The sequence below is a fragment of the Epithele typhae genome, assembly GCF_022376455.1.
Source record: "Epithele typhae strain CBS 203.58 chromosome Unknown BXZ73scaffold_30, whole genome shotgun sequence".
NCBI classification, from domain to species: Eukaryota; Fungi; Basidiomycota; class Agaricomycetes; order Polyporales; family Epitheliaceae; genus Epithele; species Epithele typhae.
In genome coordinates this window covers 62,629-82,803 of record NW_025954221.1, presented here as the reverse complement: position 1 = coordinate 82,803, position 20,175 = coordinate 62,629, and the positions used below count along the sequence as shown (strand labels likewise).

The window sequence follows — 20,175 nt, the reverse complement described above, 5'->3', positions numbered from 1 at the left end:
GAGGAGATGCCTCACGAGTATCAAGATATTGGTCTACCTCCACCCAACCACTGTCGTCCTACAAGAACCACCTAAACTCGGGGCTCTTCGGACCCTCCCGCAGCTTCTCCGTGCTCACATCCAGCGCTCGCCGCCGCACGCCCTCGCGCGCGTCCATTCTCCGGTTGTCGAGCACCATGTACGCCCCGAGGCACAGCGTGACCGCCGCGCCCACCGCGCCAAACGCGGCGGTGACGATCAGCGCGGGGATGTACCGCGGCGCGTCCCGGTTCCGGAAGATGTTGGACGAGACGAGGCCCATGACGTTCGCGAGCGGGACGCCGACGGAGGTGAGCGCGAGGCGGCGGCCCTCGTGCGCGACGTTGTTGTTGTACCACGTGCTGAGCAGGACGCTCGGCGCGCTCGTGCCCCAGGTCATCATGAACGTCGCGAAGTAGGCGACGTGGAGCTCGCGCTCGACGTCGATCGTGGCGTAGACGATGAAGCCGATAAAGGTGAGTAGGAAGCCGGCGGCGATGAACGGGAAGCGGATGCGCGCGTAGTCGGAGGAGAAGGCGAGGAGAAGGAGAAGACGGCGCCGACGACGTTGGGCGCGACGGTGTAGAGGTTCGTCTTGACGGACGAGAAGCCGAGCCGGGCGACAATCTGGGGGAGGAAGAGGCCGACGGACTGGATGGGGACGCCGAGCAGATCTCATCAAAAGCCAGGCGTAGGTCGCGGGCATCTTGAAGATCTGAAGCGCGTCCTTGAGCACAAACTCTTCGTTGACGATTGAGGACGAGTCCATCTGGATGCGCTGGAAGGCCATCTTGCGCTCCTCGTCGGTCAGGAACCACGCTTCTGACCGGACTTCGGGAGGTAAAACCACGCGAAGACCGAGACTTCAAGAGGCATGAGCGATCGTTGACGCCAGGTGGACTGGCGCGAACGTACACAAGACAGTCGCAGCACCTTCAATCAGGAAGAGATAACGCCAGGCAGGGATCTTGGAGTCCTTGATATCTGGCGCGCCGTAAACACCTCAGCCGGGTATCACGCGATGAAGGTGGGCGCTACTTACGGAAGACGCCGAACGCAAGCAGCCCGGAGAAGGCGTTCGCGATATTCGACGCGGCATAGAAGATCGCCAGACGGCGCGCGAGCTCTCCGCGTCGGTAGAATGTCGTCAGGTAGTAGATGATGAGCGGGAAGAAGCCAGACTCTGCCATTCCTGCACGCAGCGTCAGCGATTGAAACGATATGGAGCGCGCACAGGTACACTCACCAAGGAACCACCGCACAGCAAACATGCCCGCAAAGTTCTTGACGGCAGCGCTGAGGAGCGTCATTGAGCCGAAGATGAACATGAGCGCGGGGAGCACGCGGGCTGAACCGAACTTCTTGCCGACGAATGCGACCGGCACCGCGAAGAGCACGAAAGGGACGAAGAAGACAGAAAGGATAATGTTGTAGTCGTTGGAGTGGAAGTGCAAGTCGGCCTCGAGCCCGTTCGTCTTCGCGTTTCCCAGGTTGCCCTTGTCGAGCGCGTTCGCGAGGTACATAACCGCGAGGATCGGAAGAATGCGTATGTCGAACTTGAGCACGAGCGCGCGCTCGTGGTCAAACGATGGTAGGGTCGAGGCCTGCGGTACGGACGGGGATGCGCGCTCAGCATCGCGTACGGATGTGGGACGTGAGCCGCTCTTGAGCGAGGAGCTCCGCTGTGAGAGGACTTGAGATCGCTCATCGTGGTCGTCGCCGTCGTCGTTGTCGTAGAGCGGAAGCGGAAGCGGCCGCGCGTCCGATGGTGGGGCTTTGTGCCGAGGTCGTAGCCTGGACAGAAGACAGGTGTGCGACCGCGGCCAGTCCGCGTGCACTTTATACTTTTGCGCATGGAGGCCTATCGGACGCGAGCAACCCGGGGTCAAAGTCTATCCCCAATTCAGTAGGCACGTGTCGAGAGGCACATGGCGCGGGCGCGTATCGACAAACTCTGCGCTGGAAGATGGATTTCAATGGCTGCCGCTGGAACATGACGAGTTAAAACTGACCTACTGCAGCCGCGGGCTAAGCTGGCGCGGTGCCTGCCAAGACTCGCGTGAGGAGAAGGCGCATGGAAGGAAAGCTCGTGCCGTTCGTTGGAATGAAGGCTGTCCTTAACGGAACATTAGTTGAATCGACTTGTAAACCGTTTTCCTCTATGATCGCTTTGAAAGGCGCCAGTCGCGTTCCAGATAGCAAGTCGGTAACCAGATAACACGCGCGCTCCCTGCAGCTAGATAAGCATGGAGTAAGTCACTGTAAGTCATCGGCAACATGCCGGATGCCGTTCCAAATCACTCACGCGACTGAGATAACGAGGGCGGATAGCTGTTGCTATCAGTCAGATTGAAGTGGGCGGCGCACTATCAATCACATTGTAGTCCCTGCCATAGCCACAAACTTCCAATAGAGGTTGCAGCACAATCGTAAAGCTGCCATGCAGACGAATGATACAATGGTGGTGTTGATAGTACAGCGCTCATGAAGGCGGGCCTTGCCAGTGGTACAATACAACACCCTACACGACGCATAGATGAGAAAAGACGACTTTGAAGAGCAGGGCTACCCACCGTGCTGTTCTTCTTGATGACAATCTTGCGATTGACAAGCGCGATCAAGCACTTATTCACCTTTGCTTGGTTGAGTTCAGGCGGCTTGACGAACGCCGTGACTGCGACGAGCTTGCTCAACGACAGGCAGGGAGCATAAGGGCGTATGCACTCACTATTGAACGCGTCTCCCGGGTTGTCCAAAAACTTCTCGATGACCTGCTCGATGTTCCTCCGCAAGTTCGGGTCGTCGCCTCTGAACTCCAAAGGCAGCGCAGCGAGGATCTTCTCCAGCTCTAAGCCGCGCTCGCGCTTCTCCTTCGCCGTCAGCTTCCGGGGACCTTTGTTCTTCAAGATAGACTTGGGTCTGTCCCCGGAGGCGGGCTGGGTTGACATCGTCGCATCTGTGGTTGATGTGCGGTCTGCAGCAGATCCGTGGGTCGTGACAGTCTTCTCTGGTGTGGGGGGTCGCCGAGCAGCTGCGGCCGCCGCCTCAGCCGCTCGGATAGCTTCGAGGGCGGCGCGCGCATCTTCCTCTGCGCTTATAGGCGTGTCAAGTGACGATCAGGGCATCAAGAAACTCATGTTCTCACCTGCTCTTCGGGATGCCAAGGCAAACGACGCGTCGCTCGGTGCCTAACCTCACTTTGTCCCTCAGCGTTGTGTAGAGACTCTACCGAAAGAGCACTCACTTGAGGAAAGTCCGTGGTGAGGGCATGCATGTTCATCACGTACAGCAGGCTCGCGAAGCTCTCGTTGAATACCACTAGCGAATCTCCAGGGCGCGGAGGCCTTCGACGTTGGTCTGGAGGGTTTCGGCTTCGTCTATCAGCTCCGCGAGCGCGGGTTCAAGAAAACCGAGTCCATGAGGGGCGTCGGGGTATGTGGCTGAGCGTGAAAGGCGAGAAAGTGATCCTTGGGAGAGCCTTCGGAGAGGTGTGTGTGGTGTTGGTGGTGGCATAGGTGGGGAACGGTGTGGGCTGCTCGCAGAACAAGAGTTGGAAAGTCGAGAGTTGCCAGAGATTGGACAGGATTGGACGGCAGACACCGCGCGCGCACAGTTCAAGTGTCACGTGGGCAGATGGCTCTCCCTGACATGAGATTGATGATGAGTCTCTCCAGTTCCTCGCTGGTCGTGAGTCGTGACCACATGGGCAGCGCTCGGTGTCCGTCCGTTACGCCCTCGTTCACTGGATCCCAAGTTCCAACGGAAACTGGTGAGCTCGACTCCATCTCTACCACGTTTGAAGTAATTGCAAATTCCAATATCTGACCCACGCTTGACCGGCGCACTCAGCACTGCAAATTCGCTACCAGTGGCTCTAGTGCAACGCATTCTGCGAGATTCAAGCCACTCGGAGCTTCGGCCCCGACTGGAGGAAATGATTGTCGCGATCAGTGCCCCCTATGTGAGGAACTGGAACCGTGCGAATGGGTGGCAGAAGCTGCCTTTCGGCCTTTCGGTTTTGTTCGGCGTTCACGTCAAGCGCGCTGTGCTTGCCCCCCGACCCAGCAAGTCCCCAGTGGAAATGAACACACGGAGCTATTGCACTCACCGTCACCCGCCACGGCTTAAAGGCAGCATCGCGTCGTCATGCTCCTCGGACTTCCCCCACTCTCCTTCCTGCAGGCTCGCCGTAGAAACGCTTTCAAGTCACTATGATGGCTGACACCGAGAAAACCACCTCCCGGCCTCCATCCCCCTTGCACCGCGATGACAAAGTAGTCCCCCCGCAAACAAATGCTTCCTCAGACTCCTCCAACGACGAAGGCATCTATGTCGTTGACTGGGAGGGACCAACGGACCCTGCCAACCCCAAAAAGTAGGTCCTCGTTCAGACTACGCTCATAGTTTCGCTTGTCATAACGTCGACTACTTCGCAGCTGGCCTGTCCGGAAGAAGTGGGCCATCACGGTCGTTGTCTCCGCCTACACCCTCCTCAGCCCACTGTCGTCCGCGATGATGGCGCCTGCAGGCGACATCATCGCCGCCCAGTTCGGGGTGACGAATTCGTCAGTGTCGGCGCTGCTCACATCGATCTTCGTGCTTGGATACGGTGAGCCTCCCGTTATTACGTCACTTTTCGAAGTTGAAATGGTCCTACTAGTGTTTGGACCGTTGTTGCTGGGACCGTTGAGCGAGGTATATGGACGTGCTCGGGTGCTACAAGCTGCGAACTTCTGGTATCTAGGTGAGCCTGGGATCGCGTAGTTCTGGCTATTTGCGTGACTTCGGGTTTTTCATGCACCTTCAGCATGGAACTTCGGGTGCGCGTTCGCCCAGAACATTGGAGAGATGCTTGTCTTCCGTCTTCTGGCGGGGTTGGGTGGTAGCGGTACTCTTACGGTAAGCAGTCTTTACTTCCATCGCGTTAAGTGGACACTCATCACGAGCTGTTGTGGATAATCTGCTTCAAGATCGGCGGTGGAGTCCTTGGTGACGTCTGGACGGCGGAGCAGCGAGGTCAAGCCGTTTCCCTCTACTCTCTCATGCCTATCCTTGGACCCGTCATTGGACCCCTGTGCGGAGCGTGGATTGCTCAGCTGGGAGACTGGCGCTGGGTGGTAAGTTCTTTGCGGGGACACTCACTCCTTCTCAGCTCATTCTAGTAGTTCTGGGCTCCCACCATCTTTAGTGTCGCCGTGCAGTTAGTGGGTTTATGGTTTCTCAAAGAAAGCGAGTTCTTCCGCCACTTTATTACATGCCAAGCTGTTGCGAGCTCTGATTGTCCATCAGCGTACGCGCCGGTTCTTCTGGAGAGGAAGGCGGCCGCCATAAGGAAGAAGAACGACCTCGAGGGCGGATGCCACAAGGAGATCAAGACTACCTACTACGATCCTCACAAAAGGTACGCGGGTCTTTCAGCCAAGCTTGTAGTATCTCATTTTGGGTCAGTTGGAAAACGTTCGTAAACAAGTCACTCTTTCGACCGTTTGCCATGTTCTTCCGAGAGCCAATCATTCAAGTGATGGCTGCATACATGTCGCTGCTGTACGGGACGCTGTACTGTAAGTCACTGCATCCTTTGTTTGATACTCCTGATTGACTTGTTTCCTCCCAGTGTATCTCACGACTATCCCGTCCATCTTTCAAGGTCTTTACCGGCAGCCTATCGGAATCTCCGGCCTGCACTACATCGCCTTTGGAATCGGCCTTGCTGTTGCCGCTCAGGTCAACGCGCGCGCTATTGACCGAGTCTACAAGTATCTCTGCCAGCGCAACGACGGCGTCGGAAAACCCGAGTTCCGACTTCGTGCGTGCCGTTCTTTGGGACCGAGCTCGACCCCTCTGACAGGGACGTTTCGCAGCATGCATGGTTCCCGGGACATTCCTCCTTCCCATCGGGCTGCTCATCACTGGCTGGACTTCCCGCTCCGACATCCCCTGGATCGCGCCTGACATCGGCATCGCGCTCGTCGGAGCGGGCATGGTTCTCAACTTACAGACGATCCAGACATACCTCATCGACGCGTTCACGCTGTATGCGGCTTCCGGTAGGCTACAGTTTCTTCGATGTCTGCGTCGTTTGGCGACTAACGCGCCGCCAACAGCGCTCGCCGCGGCGACCTTCTTCCGCTCTCTGGCCGGGTTCGGCTTCCCGCTGTTCGCGCCGGCCATGTTCAGCTCTCTCGGGTACGGGAAGGGAGACACCGTTCTTGCCGCCGTGGCGATCGTGGTTGGAATCCTCCGTGCGTGCTTTTCCTGCCTCCAGGATTCGTGCGCGTTTGAATTTATGTGCAGTCCGTTTCTCTTCTGGAAATACGGCGAGCGGCTGCGGAACGCCAGCCGCTATGCCAAACGCTAGCCTCTCGGCGCGATCGCTGACCCGTCTCACGCCTTTCGTTACACACCTTCCCCCTCGTTCAACTTTGCTATCGTACAGATTTTAATTAATGAGACATGTAGAGCACAGTTGCCTGTTCCACGCCAGTCCAATCGTTTTTCCCAAATACCCACAAGCCGTGGGCAGACTGATACTTATGGCTTCTATGATTGAAAGCCCCGCCCACTCCGCCGTCGTCGGAGTCGGCTACTATAGCGTGTCCCCGGCCAGTTCGGGCCGGGTGAAGAGCCATCGCGGCTATTTGAAATTATGGCGTCACCCATTGCCAAGCGCTTATCTCAGGCCATGGACTCTTTCCTTCCCCTCACGAGCTCTCCACGGACGACCCGGGTCACTTGGCGCTGCATATGGTGGAACATGGCAGGCAAGCCGATGGGAGGGATGTTCCACCGGGTATTCAGCCTGCAATCCTTCCGCACTCTCCGGAAATGCTGTGTCGCGTGGTACCCTTCTGATAGCTGAGCGACAGCCAGCGTTCTCCTACTGGGTCCGATAGCCGGAACGCACGAAGATACACCTTGCGCGGTTGCTGTTGACCCATGTTGGCCGACTATGTAACACTCGGGCTTTCTCAAGACTCTCGGCGACAAGTGTAACTCCCAGAGGCTGATTCGCAAACCCGGCCAAGGTACCTTATAGTAGCGCACGCCTCGCCGCAAATCGACTGATACCCACACGCCTATTTTTGTCACTTAGACTACCACCCGCGATGCGCCCTTACGCGTCAAAGCCGTTCCTGGACCGAAGACTTCGCCCTCCTCGATGGACGCGCGTCCCCCGACGCGTCAGCCCCAAGATACTGGTGCTTGCGCGTCCTTGGACGCGTCATTGTGCCCCGTTCTACATAAGACGAAGCCACAGCGTGGCCGCCCCGCAGTCCGTCCCCCTCACCCGTCTCTGACTCGCATACACAAGACGTTCGACTGCGCACACCGCCTCCGTCGAAATAGCCCCGTCAATTCCTCGCTGCTTCACGTCTTCCGGTGTGGCACTGCACTGCGAAGACGCCCATTCAACCTCTTAAAGCCCGTCAGGCTCTCCCGCTTCCTAGTTCCTGACGCAAGTTCTCAAAATGGTTACTCTCCCGTGGCATGTACTCTGTTCACTTGCGTGCATTATCGTCGCGCTCATTATATATAGCGTCTGGAGCGAGGAGCGTGCTGTACCTCTCTATGGTGCCTGCGCATCTGTTCTCGGGCTGGTGATCCAACTTATCTGCGAACGGCAGTTCACTGGCTCTGCGAAAGGCCCCGTCATTCTAACTCAGCGCTCGGAGGACGAAGATGCAGCTGGCGATGGTCATCCAGAGTATCTCAGCGCGTTTAGTCGTGTGGTCGCACAGAACGGAGGGCACACCAGATTCTACATGAAGACGGCGCGTATGGTCTTCTGCGTCGCGCTTGCCGCGCTATCAGTCGTGCCTCTCGTATGGTCGTCTTCGGGCATGCACTTCAATCCGTCACATGCTCAGTTCCTCGACGGCATATACTGTGCATTATACGTGAGTACTCCGACACGCTTGTTATAACTTACGCTAACCGCGGTCGTTTCAGATCTACGCTTCGGCACTTTCCTTGGGCGACATTCTTTCTGCCAAACATAGTTCGTCGTTCGCCACCCATCTAGTCTCGGTCCTATTGCTTTCCTTCGGAGTATCCGTCTATCGCAACATCGTCCCGCTGTTCGTTCGCGGAGCATTGCCTGCTGACGCAAAAGAGGGCACGGTGCTCTGGATCAAGCTCTTCCTCCTGTTCGAAGCCGGCATTGTAATCCCACTGGTCATTCCCCGCTACGACCCGAGCATCGTGAGTGCCGCGTCTCATGAGCTATGCTGTGCGCTGAGTGCATCTACTTTAGGAAAATCCGAACGAGCAGCAGCGAACTTCTTTGTTGGCTTATGTGATGTTCACGTGGCTCGACAGCACCGTCGCGAAGGCGGCCCGAGTTCCGCATTTGTCCCTCGACGACCTCCCTGCGTTGTCCGCCGACAATACCGCCAAGGAATTGGTGGACCGTAGCTTTCAGGTTCGTCTCTCCATAGATCATGCTTGGAGGGCGGTCGCTGAAGATTATATAGTACGTTGATCCTTTCAAGATGGGTAAGGATAGCCATATACTCTGGGGGTTCCTCCGGTTCTATCGTGAGTTATTTTTCTCTGTTGGTCGTACCGCGTGTTGACTTGCGCACTGAAGGCAAGGACTTCGTGGTCTGCATGCTGTTATCCATAGCTGGGGTAACGTCTCGTTGTACAATGACTGGCATTAGTACTAATGTCCGGATTTCCAGGGGATATTGCCGATAGCTACCCCTGTTGCTCTCCAAAATCTCCTCAGGTGAGACCACAGGCTGTTGCAACTGCTCTTCACTAACACCTAAGGGTTTCAGCGTGCTCGAGGCCAACGGGGGAAACTCCAAGTACCAGCCGTGGACGTGGGTCGTCCTCATGTTCGTCTGCGCCTCTCTCTACACGCTCGCAGACCAGTGGTATCTTTGGATCGTGGTAGGTGAATTGCGACGACTATACGGATATGCTCTGACCTCGATCATACTTCACAGAACCGACAACATATCATGACGCAGGCAATCCTAACTGAACTCGTTTTCCAGCACGCTCTCCGTGTTCGTGTCAAGGCGGAGACTTCTCGCGACACGAGGACCCGTCGTCGCCCAACGGGAACAGCGGGAAGGGGAACCTCGGGGACGTCTCAACAACCTCGTCACGAGCGATCTGGAAAACATCCGGCTCGGGAAATCTACTGGATGCACACCTGTGAGTATCTCCTTCTTCCCGTCGTCTCTACAGTACTGACGGTTTCGGTACAGTGGTAAAATGGCCTCTACAGATCATTGTCTCTATAGTCCTCGTCTATCGTATCCTGGGGTGGAGGTATGTTCTTGATTGCCGTCCAGTGATCGCGCTGTGTTTGATGGACTGTTTTGCAGCACCTTCGTCGGACTCGGAGCGATGTTCGCGATGCTATCCCTACCCACTTATCTCAGCACGTTCTTGCGCTCTTATCAAGCGCAAAGATGGCGAAGATGGACGCTCGTGTGCAGCTCATCAGTGAGGGTGCGTGGTTTCGAGTGCCATACTATGTCTACGGACTGAACAGATATCTATGCAGTCCTTGGTGTTGTGCGAATGATCAAGCTTTTCGGATGGGAGACACACGCCACTGAGCAGATCGCGGAACGCCGGAAGGAGGAGCTCGTCCAGCTCAGGAAGACGCGGATGATGGAGCTTTACGCCAATATAACTACGTGAGTTCTGTGACGGTATTTCGTTCAAGTCTTTTGTGGACCTAACAGATTTCACCAGATTTACGATTCCACTGTTCGCCATGGCTATCACGTTTACCAGCTACGTGCGAATGATCTTACTCTCAATAATCGAGCGGCGAGCTGATCATGTACTGCAGACGATTCTTCAGAAGGGCGAGCTAACTCCGTCACGCTTGTTCCCCGCACTCTCGGGTGGGTTGTTTGAGCAATGCAGATTTGTAGGGATCTGACGTACTTTCACTAGCGTTCCTTATGATTCAGAGCATGCAGTTTGTTTTCAACACTATTCCAGCTGTACTACGAGGTTCGTCCGTTCTTCGCCCTTTCTAGAATCGGGCGTTAATTCTTGTGTAGGCAAAGTTTCAATTGACCGTATCAACGATTTCCTGCACACGGTCCGTATATATTTGCGCTTCTTTGCACGATGCCGCTGCAACTGACCCCGATCTCAGGCAGAACTTCTCGATGAGTTTGAGCACCCCCAAGTACAAAGCGAAGACGCCTTCACCGCCTCCGACACCACCATCGACATTGGCATTGAACACACCGTCTTCACCTGGTCGTCGTCGACACCTGCCAGCGGCGCTCAGACTCCAGTCGATCCTACGTCCTCTACTACCCTGGACGCCCGACACTTCGCTCTCCGTATCGACGAGCCGCTCTGCTTCAAGCGTGGGGCGATGAACCTCATCGTCGGCCCCACTGGGTCAGGAAAAACCTCGCTACTCATGGCCCTCCTCGGTGAGATGCACGCGAGCCCGTCGCAGCCGGGATTGGGGACGTGTGTGAGGTTGCCGAGGGAAGGTGGGGTGGCGTACGCGGCACAGGAGAGTTGGATTCAAAATGAGACAATCCGAGTACGTCCCTTAATGGGAAGTGGACCGGGAAGCAGGAGCATGTGCTGACGTGATGACAGGACAACATCCTCTTTGGATCGCCTTTCGACGAAGTCAGATATAACAAAGGTGGGTGCCGAACTGTTACATGCGCGCCAATATTGTTCTGACGGTGTGGTCAGTGATCAAGCAGTGCGCGCTCGAGCGCGATCTGACGCTCTTCGCGGCGGGGGACAAGACGGAAGTCGGAGAGAAGGGGATTACACTCAGGTACGTGTGATTGAATGACTAGAATGCGTCTGTAGTGACCTGACGAGCTTCTCATGCCGTAGCGGAGGTCAGAAAGCTCGGATCACTCTCGCGCGAGCGGTATACTCGAAAGCGGAGATTTTGCTCCTGGATGATGTACGCATGCATCCGTCTCCGGTCTCTTGCGTATCTGATCATCGTTATTCAGGTGCTCGCGGCTCTCGAGTTCAGACAGGGCGCTGGATCGTCGATCAATGTTTCATGGGCGATCTCGTGCGCGGACGCACCGTGGTCCTCGTCGTAAGTACTTTCTGCCGCTCTCCTGAAATCCACACTGACAAGCTCAACTTAGAGCCACAACGTCGCTCTTACGCGCCCCGTTGCCGATTTCGTGGTCGCGCTCGGGAGTGGCGGGCGCATCGCAAGCCAAGGTTCCCTCGACAAGGCTCTCCAGGAAGACAAGGAACTGATGGAGGAGCTCAAAGCAGAAGTCGCGAAGGCAGAGCAGGAGGTCGATGATCCTGTCACTGAGGAGAAGCCGTCTGTTAAAGATGATGGGAAGCTGACCATTGCAGAGGAGATCAGCGAGGGGAGCGTGGCCTGGAGCGCTAGTAAGCATTCCGCACCTCTTTACCCACGTCGACGATGAGATAACAATGACCACAGTGAATCTATTCTTCGCGAACACCTCCAGTCACCTGTGGCTGTTCTGGACGCTCTACCCTCTCGCGTTTACTGTTGTGCATTCAATGCTGAACATGGCCGTAAGTGTGCTTTATCGACGTCATGACAGCATTCGCGCTCATCTCCGACTAATCCCAGGAATGGGAGCTGGGAATGTGGGCGTCACAATACGAGGAACATAATAGAACTGAAGTTCACGTCGGATAGTAAGTTCTCTCTCCTACAGAAGGTCGCACCTACTGAACTTTACATCAGCTACGTTGCAGTATACGTTGCACTCGTTGTTGTAGGAGTTGTCCTCTACTCCGTCGGTTGGTTCTGGGCCACCACCGGCTCCCTGAGAGCTTCAGCTATCGTTCACAAGAGACTTCTTGCCTCGGTACTTGGTACTACCCTGCGGTGCGTGATTCTATCACGAGCCAGCAGATTTTTGAGAACTGAAGTTCCGCAAGATGGCTCGACATGACCCCCACGTCGCGCATCATTACGCGCTGCACGACGGACATTCAGTCCAGTAAGTAATAGCTTCATCCGCATTCATTATTTTTGATCTCCTCTCATTGACACTCCGACACAGTCGACAACAATATATTCATGGCATTCCATCAGTTGCTCGAGCACACGGGTTTCATGCTCTCCAAACTGGTCGCAGTCACGATCATCATCCCCTTGTTCGTCCTTCCAGCCGCGCTCTTATTCGCCGTCGGCGGCTGGTTCAGCACGATCTACATGCGCGCGGAGCTGCCCATCAAGCGTGAAATGAGCAACGCACAAGCACCCGTGCTCGGACACTTCAGCGGAGCAATAGCGGGACTCGGTACGCACTTCCTATTCAATGGTACTTAGAAGAGGTAGTTGATAAGGCGGCGATGCAGTCTCCATCCGCGCTTACGGCGCCCAAGAGTCTTTCAGACTCGAGTCTTACAGGCGCATGGACAATTACAGTCGAGCCGCCTTCCCGTTCAATGCGCTCACGCGGTACTGCCATTCAGACGACTACCTGTGCTGTCTCTGATGCATCTCACAGCTGGGTTACTATCCGTGTCAACATCCTTGGGACAGCCCTCACGACTGCTCTGGCTGCGTACTTGACCTATTCCGCCTCCATCGGCGCCGCGAACAGCGGCTTTTCTTTGTCCATGGCTTGTATGTTCTCTCGTATCAGCGGCGACTGTGGTGACTCACGTGAAATGGCAGCGGAAATTGCGCGACGTGTCTTCTATTGGTTCTTGGCCCTCAACGAATTTCAAGTCTCAGGCGAGTTTCCTTCGATCTGGATATCAGTGCGCCTATCTAATGTCGTTTTTTTTACCTCCAGCTAACAGGTTAGAAAAATCGCGAAGCGAGTGAGACACACACTCATGATTTATGTAGCCTCGAGCGCATCCAGCAGTACTTGGTGATAGAACAAGAACCGAAACCCACCAAGTCTGGTGTGCCGCCTGCGTACTGGCCTGCAAGCGGGGAGTTGCGAGTCGAGAACCTTTCAGCGAGGTACACCCCTGACGGTCCGAAGGTCTTACACGACTTGTCGTTCCAAGTCAAGTCCGGCGAACGCATCGGTATCGGTAAGTTGACGTTTTCACCGATGTCGCAGGGGACAGCCTGACATGCGCCTCCATGCAGTTGGACGCACGGGCAGTGGCAAGGTAAGGATCTCTGCCTTCGCAATGCTTACCTCGTGTATGATACTGAGGTGCCTCCTCAGAGCTCGCTCACCTTGTCGCTCCTTCGCGCCATCTACACCGAAGGCAGTGTGTTCTACGACGGCCTCGCCACCGACGCTCTCAACCTCGACGCGCTCCGCTCCAACGTCACCATCATCCCTCAAGTACCCGATCTGCTCAGCGGCACGCTCCGCCAGAACCTGGACCCCTACGATGAGCACTCCGACGTGACGCTGAACGACGCGCTGCGCTCGGCGGGGCTGTTCGCGCTGCAGGAACGCGTCATTGCGGGCTCTAGCGATGATCACATTGAAGGCAGGGACAGCGCACGGCTCGACCTAGACTCTGAGATTGCTGGTGGAGGAGGCAACCTTTCGGTTGGGCAGAGACAGATCATCGCGCTGGCGCGGGCGATTGTGCGGCGCAGCAAGCTGCTCATCCTGGACGAAGGTGTGTTGCCATCCTATTGTATGTGTTTCGATTGTAATGACGGAATGATTGCGCAGCCACATCTGCGATCGGTGAGCATAGGACTGCTGAGTATCTGACGGATTCTACTGACGGATCTCTGCATAGACTATGAGACGGACGCAATCATTCAGAAGTCACTCCGGGAGGAACTGGGGAAGGATGTGACGGTGCTCACTGTTGCGCACCGTCTCCAGAGCATCATGGACGCCGACAAGATTGTGAGTCGAACCTTCGCACCGATATCGTTTGATGAGCTGACACAGTTGCTGCTTTTTTAGATGGTTCTCGATGCGGGGCACATTGTGAGTAGTTGACCGAAGTCATCTATCCAGACGCTAACCGAGATCATGTAGGTTGAATTCGACAGTCCAAGGGTCCTGTTAGAAAACAATGGTGGTTTCTTCCGCGGCCTCGTCGATGGGAGCATGGATCGTGCGACGCTTTACGCAACGGCTGGAATCATGGAGTGTTGACACGGAGTTGAGCCGGCGTCCGAGTTGTACCATTCGGAATGTGTTTGATGATATTGTCTTTCATTCGTGGTGAGTACGTGCTTGAGGAGTACGTTACAGCCCTTTGGATACGAACGTGTAATCGCGCGCGCAAAATTTCGGATGTTTGTCCCGAACGAATTAAACAATGCCCGTGACAACTAGTGTTACTGATGCCGTTGTGCGATCGGCACGGTGATGTGCTGTAGTTCGAGTCGAAGATCTGTTACACTGTGCCTTCCCCATCTCACCCTCGAAACCCACGGCGAGAAGGACGTTGGGTGTGCGTCAATTAGAAGAATGTCCAGGTGATCGCCAGTCTGCAGGATGCTATAAATTCGCTGTTTACTTGAACGTCCTAGGTCGCTTTCACAAGACCGGGACAGCGGGGAATTCCCACCGCTCCTCCTCAACTTGTTCCGGTGCAGTGTGCACCCCCCAGCGCTGCTTCTGCCCGGGTGCGCGAGCTGGGATTCGATGGTGGCGTTTTCACGCTAGTCCTCGCGCACGTCGTTTGGCGCAAAAACGAGCCCGGGCCCAGCTCGTTGGTGGCAAACTAGCATAACGGCGTTCAGTGCGCGGTGCTCGAAGGTGAACTCGATCGACCCGATCTGCAATTAGAACATATACGGCTGCACGCGAGCTGTGGGACGCACACATGATCTTGTATGCATAATGCCTCGGATGAATTGAGCTTTCTAGGACAGGTGCGCGGGACCCCTTCCACTGATCGGATGTCAATACTGTAATTCTTGAAATAATATCCACGAAGACAAACAGTTGTGATTTTCCAAACACATTCTAAAATACCTCGTTTGACTCTGAGGACGTGGGGGTATAGTAGGTAAACATATATGTAGTGTATCAGGATTGTGCCGCACGAACACCCTGCATGTTAGTGCAGCTCGAGCGAATTAACGCCTCAAGTTCGGACGATCGCGACTTTATGTCGCACTGGAATGGTTCGGGGTATCTGTGCGCGCCAATGAGTACCATCCAACAACAGTGTTCACAGAAAGGTACTGACGAGAGTAATCCATGTGTCATTTTTCCTGACGGCATAATCGGCTGGCCGTCGGGTCCGACTACCGGGGACAAGCTAAGTGTGTGGAGCACCGTGGCGATCACGATGAACAGCGAGGTTTCGGCAAAGTGCTTTCCAGGACACACCCTGGAGGAGCAAGAGAGGATCAGTGATCTGTCATTGGAGCGGTGAAGTGTGTGCTTACCGGCGACCGTACCCAAATGCCATTGTAGCGGGGTCGTGGACAGCGGGGTCTATCTTGCCATTCTTGAGGAACCGCTCGGGGCTGAAGACGTCCGGGTTCGGATACATTATGGGGTCATGTGAGAACGCGCTTCAGGGTGTCAGCACGAGAGATCGGATGAAAGTGGAAGAGATAGACTCACGATATGTTAGTGATGATGATTGAACCCTTGGGGATGAAGTAGCCCTTGTACTCGTCGTCTTCTAAGGAGCGGTGTGGCACGTTGAGCGGAACTACAGAGCGCCAACGGATGCACTCTTTGGTTATCGCTTGTATATACGGGAGAGAAGGTTCGTCGTCCTTTTCCGGAAGGCGATGGGGGCCAATGACGGCCATGAGTTCGTCTTGAGCCTTTTTCTGAACCTCGGGGTACATCGTCATCGCCATGAAGAAGGTCTGCATCGTCGAGAAAGTCTGTTGGAAGAACTAACTTCAGCGGCACCTCTAAATCACTAGAAAACAACACATACTGTATCTGAACCGGCGGCGAACGTCACCGCTGCGGCGCTCTTAATAACCTCCAATTGGTCAGGTCCGTCGTCTTCTCGCATTTGCTCCACGAGGCCTTTAACCATGGACGGACTCGCCGTTCCCAGCCGCTAGTCCAACAGTGTCAGCTCCTTGCTGCTCCGAAAAGCGTCTCTCCCTACCATCTTCTCCATGGCTGCATCCCACGGTGCTGAGACCATCTTGTAGATGATCGGTCTCCAAACCTCCCCGTCGCGCTTCGCTCCGGCCCCCGGGAACCAGGACGGCATGCGCGCGAGCCAAGGGATGATTTCGACGAGGTACTTCCCTGGCTCAAACGCGGCCGCGAATATATCCATCGCGTCATCTGCGATCTTGAGGTAGTCCACAGGTTCGTCGTCCACTTCTATGCCGTGCGAAATGCGCAGCGCAGACGACCCAAAAAAGCTGTTCCTCTGAGGTGAGTGTCACGCAGATCGGACGCTGGATGCGTACACCTACTGCCTGAGGTGATTTCGGAAGTGCTCTGGGTCGTCGATCAGTCGGCGTACTAGCCGGTGCGTCTCCAGCTTCTGCGACTTCGCGTACTGTGCCACGGCGCCCGCGTTGAAGTACTGATGGATCGCGCGCCGGTGGCGTCTCCACTCTTCTCCATACCTGAGCAAAGTGACAGCCCACCCGGCGCCCACACTGGTGGAGAACCGTGGTCGTCAGCGCGGGCCGGGAGAGGACGGCGGGATGGAAGATACGCACATGTCAATCATTGCTGATGAGCCCCGGTCTGAATAGTTTGACGAGCGCTTGTCCAAGAGGTCCACCGCGACCTCGTGCGACCCGACGATGATCATGGGCTGCCCGAGCGCGTCGAGATAGACGATGTCGCCTGTAAGTCTGGTCAGCGCTGTCCAAGTTCTGGATGTATGGTGGCCATACTGACCGTACTTCTCGTTCATCTCCCTGAAGGCAGTACGCATCTCCTTCGAGGGCATGTCGAGGGCGTTGCCGATGAACGGCAGGGGGCGCGGCCCCGGAGGTAGAGGGAGCGTGCTCCTGCGTCTCTTGCGCGCGAGAAACGCGAACACGAGTGCGACGGTGAGCAGGGAGGCAGCGGCGGTGGACACGGACGCCATTTGGTGAGACGGAGGACAGTCCTCTCAGAGTCGGGATGCCCGAGGTCTTTTTAGGTGATGCCCGGTGCCTTCCAGGCAGTGCGCGCGATCTTACAACCGTTTGCATCTGAACCCGGCCGAACCGCGCGCCGTTTCACTGGGCTTCGTTTATCTGGTTCCTCGCGATTTCGTCTCGAAAAGACAGCCGAGAATTCACGCACCTGCCCCGCCCAGCAGAACATCAGCTGGTACTATGTTGAAGAGATCTCCAAGCTCGCTGACTGTGGCAAATCCGTTTTGCATCTGAACCCGGAATCGCGCGTTTCGGGCTTTGCTTATTTGGTTCCTCGCGATTTCGTCCCGAAAAGGCTGCCAAGAAGCGCCTGTCCACGCGCCTGCTTGCACGACGCACGTTGCTCTCGCCTCATTACCCCCTGTGTCTCTCTTTCTGAAACCTGACGTGTAAAGGTACCCGGAAGGTGTTAGATATCGCCTGTCCCTCTCTTCCAGCAAGTCAATGACACTGTGGATCGGCATCTCGAAGGTGGGGGCTGACTCACATACTCGTCATCATGAGGGAGGCTGCGGCTCGCGGCTCTGTCAACATGAGGTGCGGCGATGAGCTCGCGCGGGCATCTGCGCTGGTGGTGGGATTTCGAGTCGTCAACGTCTCTTACCAACAACACCGTCCTCCATGGTACTCCCGCCGTACACTGCCGTACACTCACCTGTCCAGGCTCGTGGGCCGACCTTCCCACGCCACATCACCTATGGTTGCCCCGGGTCGGACGCGCACGCTGCCGCCGCCACCGCCGCGGGGACGATGACCCCTGGCGCGCGTACATACGCACTTTGTCGAGACGCTGCAGTCGAAGAAGCCGTGGGACGCGCTCGTCCACGGCTCGTGGTGCTGAGGGGGAGAGTGCCGCGCGATGACGCCATTCCACCGTCGCAACTGCAGTACCGACATCATGTGCTTGGGTCGCCGTGCTAGATCATCCCCAGCCCCCCGCTCTTCCTCAGGTCTGCCATAGGATTCCATTTACCATCCCTCCACGCCGTCCTCGTCCCAAATCCGCGCCATCGCCATCGCTCACGAGTCACCACGCCTAACCCCGACCCTGCGCGCGCCGACTGTGTACTCGCTCTCGCCACACTCAGTTCACGGACACGCCGATAGTGTTGTTTTACTGTACTCTTATGTCCGCTCTGCTGTAGCTATCACCTTGGATGCTTCGTTTTATATTTTATGTGCACTCTTGTTTTACGTACTACCTTTTTTTTTGAAGTTTAGAGCGATCGATCAGTCGGTTGCATACGTTGGGCACTTGCGTTGGGTTGGTTGGCTTGTCGTGCGTGTAAAAAGTTAGGACTGCATTGTCCACACCCCACCTCGCGAATGTCACATCGTGTTTTATGAAACAGTCTGCCGTCTCCCGGAGTCGAACCCATGCTGCGAGGAAGGTCCCATAGTGCCTGAATCAGCGCCGCGAGACTTGGACTGCACACATGTTGGGTGGATACATATAAAGGTTCCAGAACGAATGCACATGGTTCGCCGAGATATGTTCCGTTACCACGTGGAACGTTGCGATGGCCACCATATATGGAACGATGAATGGTGCATTCACTTCAATTCTACCGGCATACATCCATGTAGTACAGCAACTCGATTTCAAGAGAAAGCAGGATCACCAAGTCCCCAGAAAAGCGAACCATAACAATCACCCATCCATGCGGTCATCTCTGCAAAACAGGAGTTCAGCACACATCGCAACAGCGAGAAGCACCGAGTCCCACCAAAATATGCACCCGAGACCCCATGGACGGACTCCACGGCCCACTCAAGCGAGGGCGAACGCCGCGCCCACGGCCCACTCAAGCGAGGGCGAACGCCGCGCCCACGGCGAGCAGCCCCGCGAGCGTGCCCGCGGCCGCCGGGTGCGCCCCCGCCGCGCCGTTGTGCTTCGCCGCGCACTCGGTGACGCCGTCCGCCTGCGCCTGACAAGTGAACCTGCGAGCACCCGTCAGCGATCGGTCCCGCGGGCCGCGAAGGACGAGGAGCGCTCACCCGGGGTCGCAGAACGTCCCGTCTGTCGCCGGTGCCGGTCGGAGGGTCAGCGACGCGAGGGGGAAGATAGGGGCGGGAGACGGCGCACCGGCACAGCACACGGATCCGTCGAGCGGGTAGCACGAGAACGCGGAGCAGGAGGCGGAGCCGACCGGGCACCCGTCGCTGTCGTCGTACTTGCCGCGCGGGAGGAGCGTTGCGGGCGTGGGGGTGCGGCGGCCTGGGGCGGCGCTGGCGAGGGCGGTGGAGAGGAGGGAGAGGAGGAGGAAGGCGCGGCGGGCGAGCATGGTGATGGTGGGGTTGGACGAGTTGAGGAGGCCGCCTGGGATTTGGAGAGCGGATAGGGAGCTGGGGACGATGCTGGTTTTTATGGGCAGATGGGGTGTGTTCTTCGTTGCTGTGGGAAGCCCAGGCTGCCTACTACAATCTGTAGCCTGTCATGCCGGACATGCTCATGCTTTCTTGGGCGGATACGAGCGACAGCCAAATGTGGCCTCCTGGAGCCAATTTCCGTTCATACCGAGAAGCTGTTCGACTCTGTTGGGGCCACCGCGGCACAGGTGCGGCTTGAGCGCGAGAGGCAGGTAGCTGGCCTCCTAGTTTGGGTAGGCTGAATCCTTGACCGTCGCCACCCCCTTGTAACTGCACCACGAGGTACAGCTCGCTTCCACACGACGCAAGCTGTGTACGACGCCGTCGTTTGACAGTCGATGCCCCGGACTGGTCGGGAGCATATGCATGGTCCAAGATGTGTGCGCTGACACTGCGGAGAAAGCGCTATGTGAAAAACCTTCGCTGAATACGACGTGCCAAGACCGTTTTGCAAAGGTCGGTACGGAGCACATCTGGCATATGCGACAGCGGGGCGTCGCCCGCCAAACCACACAGGTAGATGAGCGCTATATCCTAATCGCTGACTGGACGACACACCTGTGCGGTCCCACCATCCTCCATGGCAACCATCGTACTCGATAGGACTGAAGGGGAGGGGAAGCAGATAGAAAGCTACCGTTGAGTGTTAGTCACGAAGGGCTTCACGAAGTTGATGGTAAATGGGAGGGCCTCTCCGTGATGCTCTTGCGTACATTACCGATCCGCTGCTTGCGTAGTTCAGGCCGAGGGCGAGGACGTGAACACCCGAATATCGTAGATGGAGTGTGATT

At 56.4% G+C, this 20,175-nt stretch overlaps 6 protein-coding genes across 6 annotated transcripts; 2 read left to right on the top strand and 4 right to left on the bottom strand.

The window, feature by feature from the left end:
- Positions 1-58: 58 nt before the first annotated feature.
- On the bottom strand, positions 59-1,726 carry BXZ73DRAFT_90476 (MFS general substrate transporter; the record flags this gene model as incomplete). The annotated part of the gene is made up of 5 exons (XM_048025651.1): positions 59-849; positions 934-1,002; positions 1,061-1,210; positions 1,265-1,646; positions 1,673-1,726. 5 exons carry the CDS (start codon positions 1,724-1,726, stop codon positions 59-61), a joined length of 1,446 nt encoding a protein of 481 aa, XP_047877004.1.
- Positions 1,727-2,500: 774 nt separating this feature from the next.
- Positions 2,501-3,531, bottom strand: BXZ73DRAFT_90475 (uncharacterized protein; the record flags this gene model as incomplete). The annotated part of the gene is made up of 6 exons (XM_048025650.1): positions 2,501-2,539; positions 2,592-2,692; positions 2,747-2,974; positions 3,164-3,206; positions 3,263-3,311; positions 3,338-3,531. 6 exons carry the CDS (start codon positions 3,529-3,531, stop codon positions 2,501-2,503), a joined length of 654 nt encoding a protein of 217 aa, XP_047877003.1.
- A 701-nt stretch (positions 3,532-4,232) lies between these two features.
- On the top strand, positions 4,233-6,376 carry BXZ73DRAFT_48277 (MFS polyamine transporter; the record flags this gene model as incomplete). Its single annotated transcript, XM_048020022.1, has 12 exons — positions 4,233-4,393; positions 4,455-4,627; positions 4,679-4,762; positions 4,826-4,917; positions 4,989-5,135; positions 5,184-5,251; positions 5,291-5,419; positions 5,467-5,579; positions 5,633-5,824; positions 5,880-6,065; positions 6,123-6,264; positions 6,313-6,376. The coding sequence occupies 12 exons, from the start codon at positions 4,233-4,235 to the stop codon at positions 6,374-6,376; spliced, it is 1,551 nt and encodes a 516-aa protein (XP_047877002.1).
- Positions 6,377-7,487: 1,111 nt separating this feature from the next.
- Positions 7,488-14,078, top strand: BXZ73DRAFT_78174 (P-loop containing nucleoside triphosphate hydrolase protein; the record flags this gene model as incomplete). Its single annotated transcript, XM_048022823.1, has 34 exons — positions 7,488-7,916; positions 7,969-8,220; positions 8,273-8,440; positions 8,493-8,556; positions 8,750-8,920; positions 9,048-9,186; positions 9,220-9,241; positions 9,360-9,486; positions 9,542-9,677; positions 9,736-9,781; positions 9,836-9,890; positions 9,943-10,002; positions 10,053-10,093; positions 10,151-10,555; positions 10,615-10,663; positions 10,717-10,804; positions 10,840-10,939; positions 10,992-11,083; positions 11,138-11,394; positions 11,450-11,547; positions 11,577-11,673; positions 11,758-11,866; positions 11,920-11,981; positions 12,045-12,284; positions 12,343-12,445; positions 12,495-12,613; positions 12,786-12,813; positions 12,842-13,035; positions 13,094-13,116; positions 13,176-13,584; positions 13,641-13,655; positions 13,711-13,823; positions 13,884-13,907; positions 13,959-14,078. 34 exons carry the CDS (start codon positions 7,488-7,490, stop codon positions 14,076-14,078), a joined length of 4,455 nt encoding a protein of 1,484 aa, XP_047877001.1.
- Positions 14,079-14,960: 882 nt separating this feature from the next.
- BXZ73DRAFT_48175 (cytochrome P450) lies at positions 14,961-16,962 on the bottom strand (the record flags this gene model as incomplete). The annotated part of the gene is made up of 9 exons (XM_048020003.1): positions 14,961-15,069; positions 15,124-15,267; positions 15,326-15,454; positions 15,507-15,778; positions 15,835-15,963; positions 16,015-16,279; positions 16,334-16,522; positions 16,586-16,715; positions 16,770-16,962. The coding sequence occupies 9 exons, from the start codon at positions 16,960-16,962 to the stop codon at positions 14,961-14,963; spliced, it is 1,560 nt and encodes a 519-aa protein (XP_047877000.1).
- A 1,857-nt stretch (positions 16,963-18,819) lies between these two features.
- Positions 18,820-19,299, bottom strand: BXZ73DRAFT_102168 (uncharacterized protein; the record flags this gene model as incomplete). The annotated part of the gene is made up of 3 exons (XM_048015135.1): positions 18,820-18,955; positions 19,013-19,034; positions 19,101-19,299. The coding sequence occupies 3 exons, from the start codon at positions 19,297-19,299 to the stop codon at positions 18,820-18,822; spliced, it is 357 nt and encodes a 118-aa protein (XP_047876999.1).
- Positions 19,300-20,175: the final 876 nt, after the last annotated feature.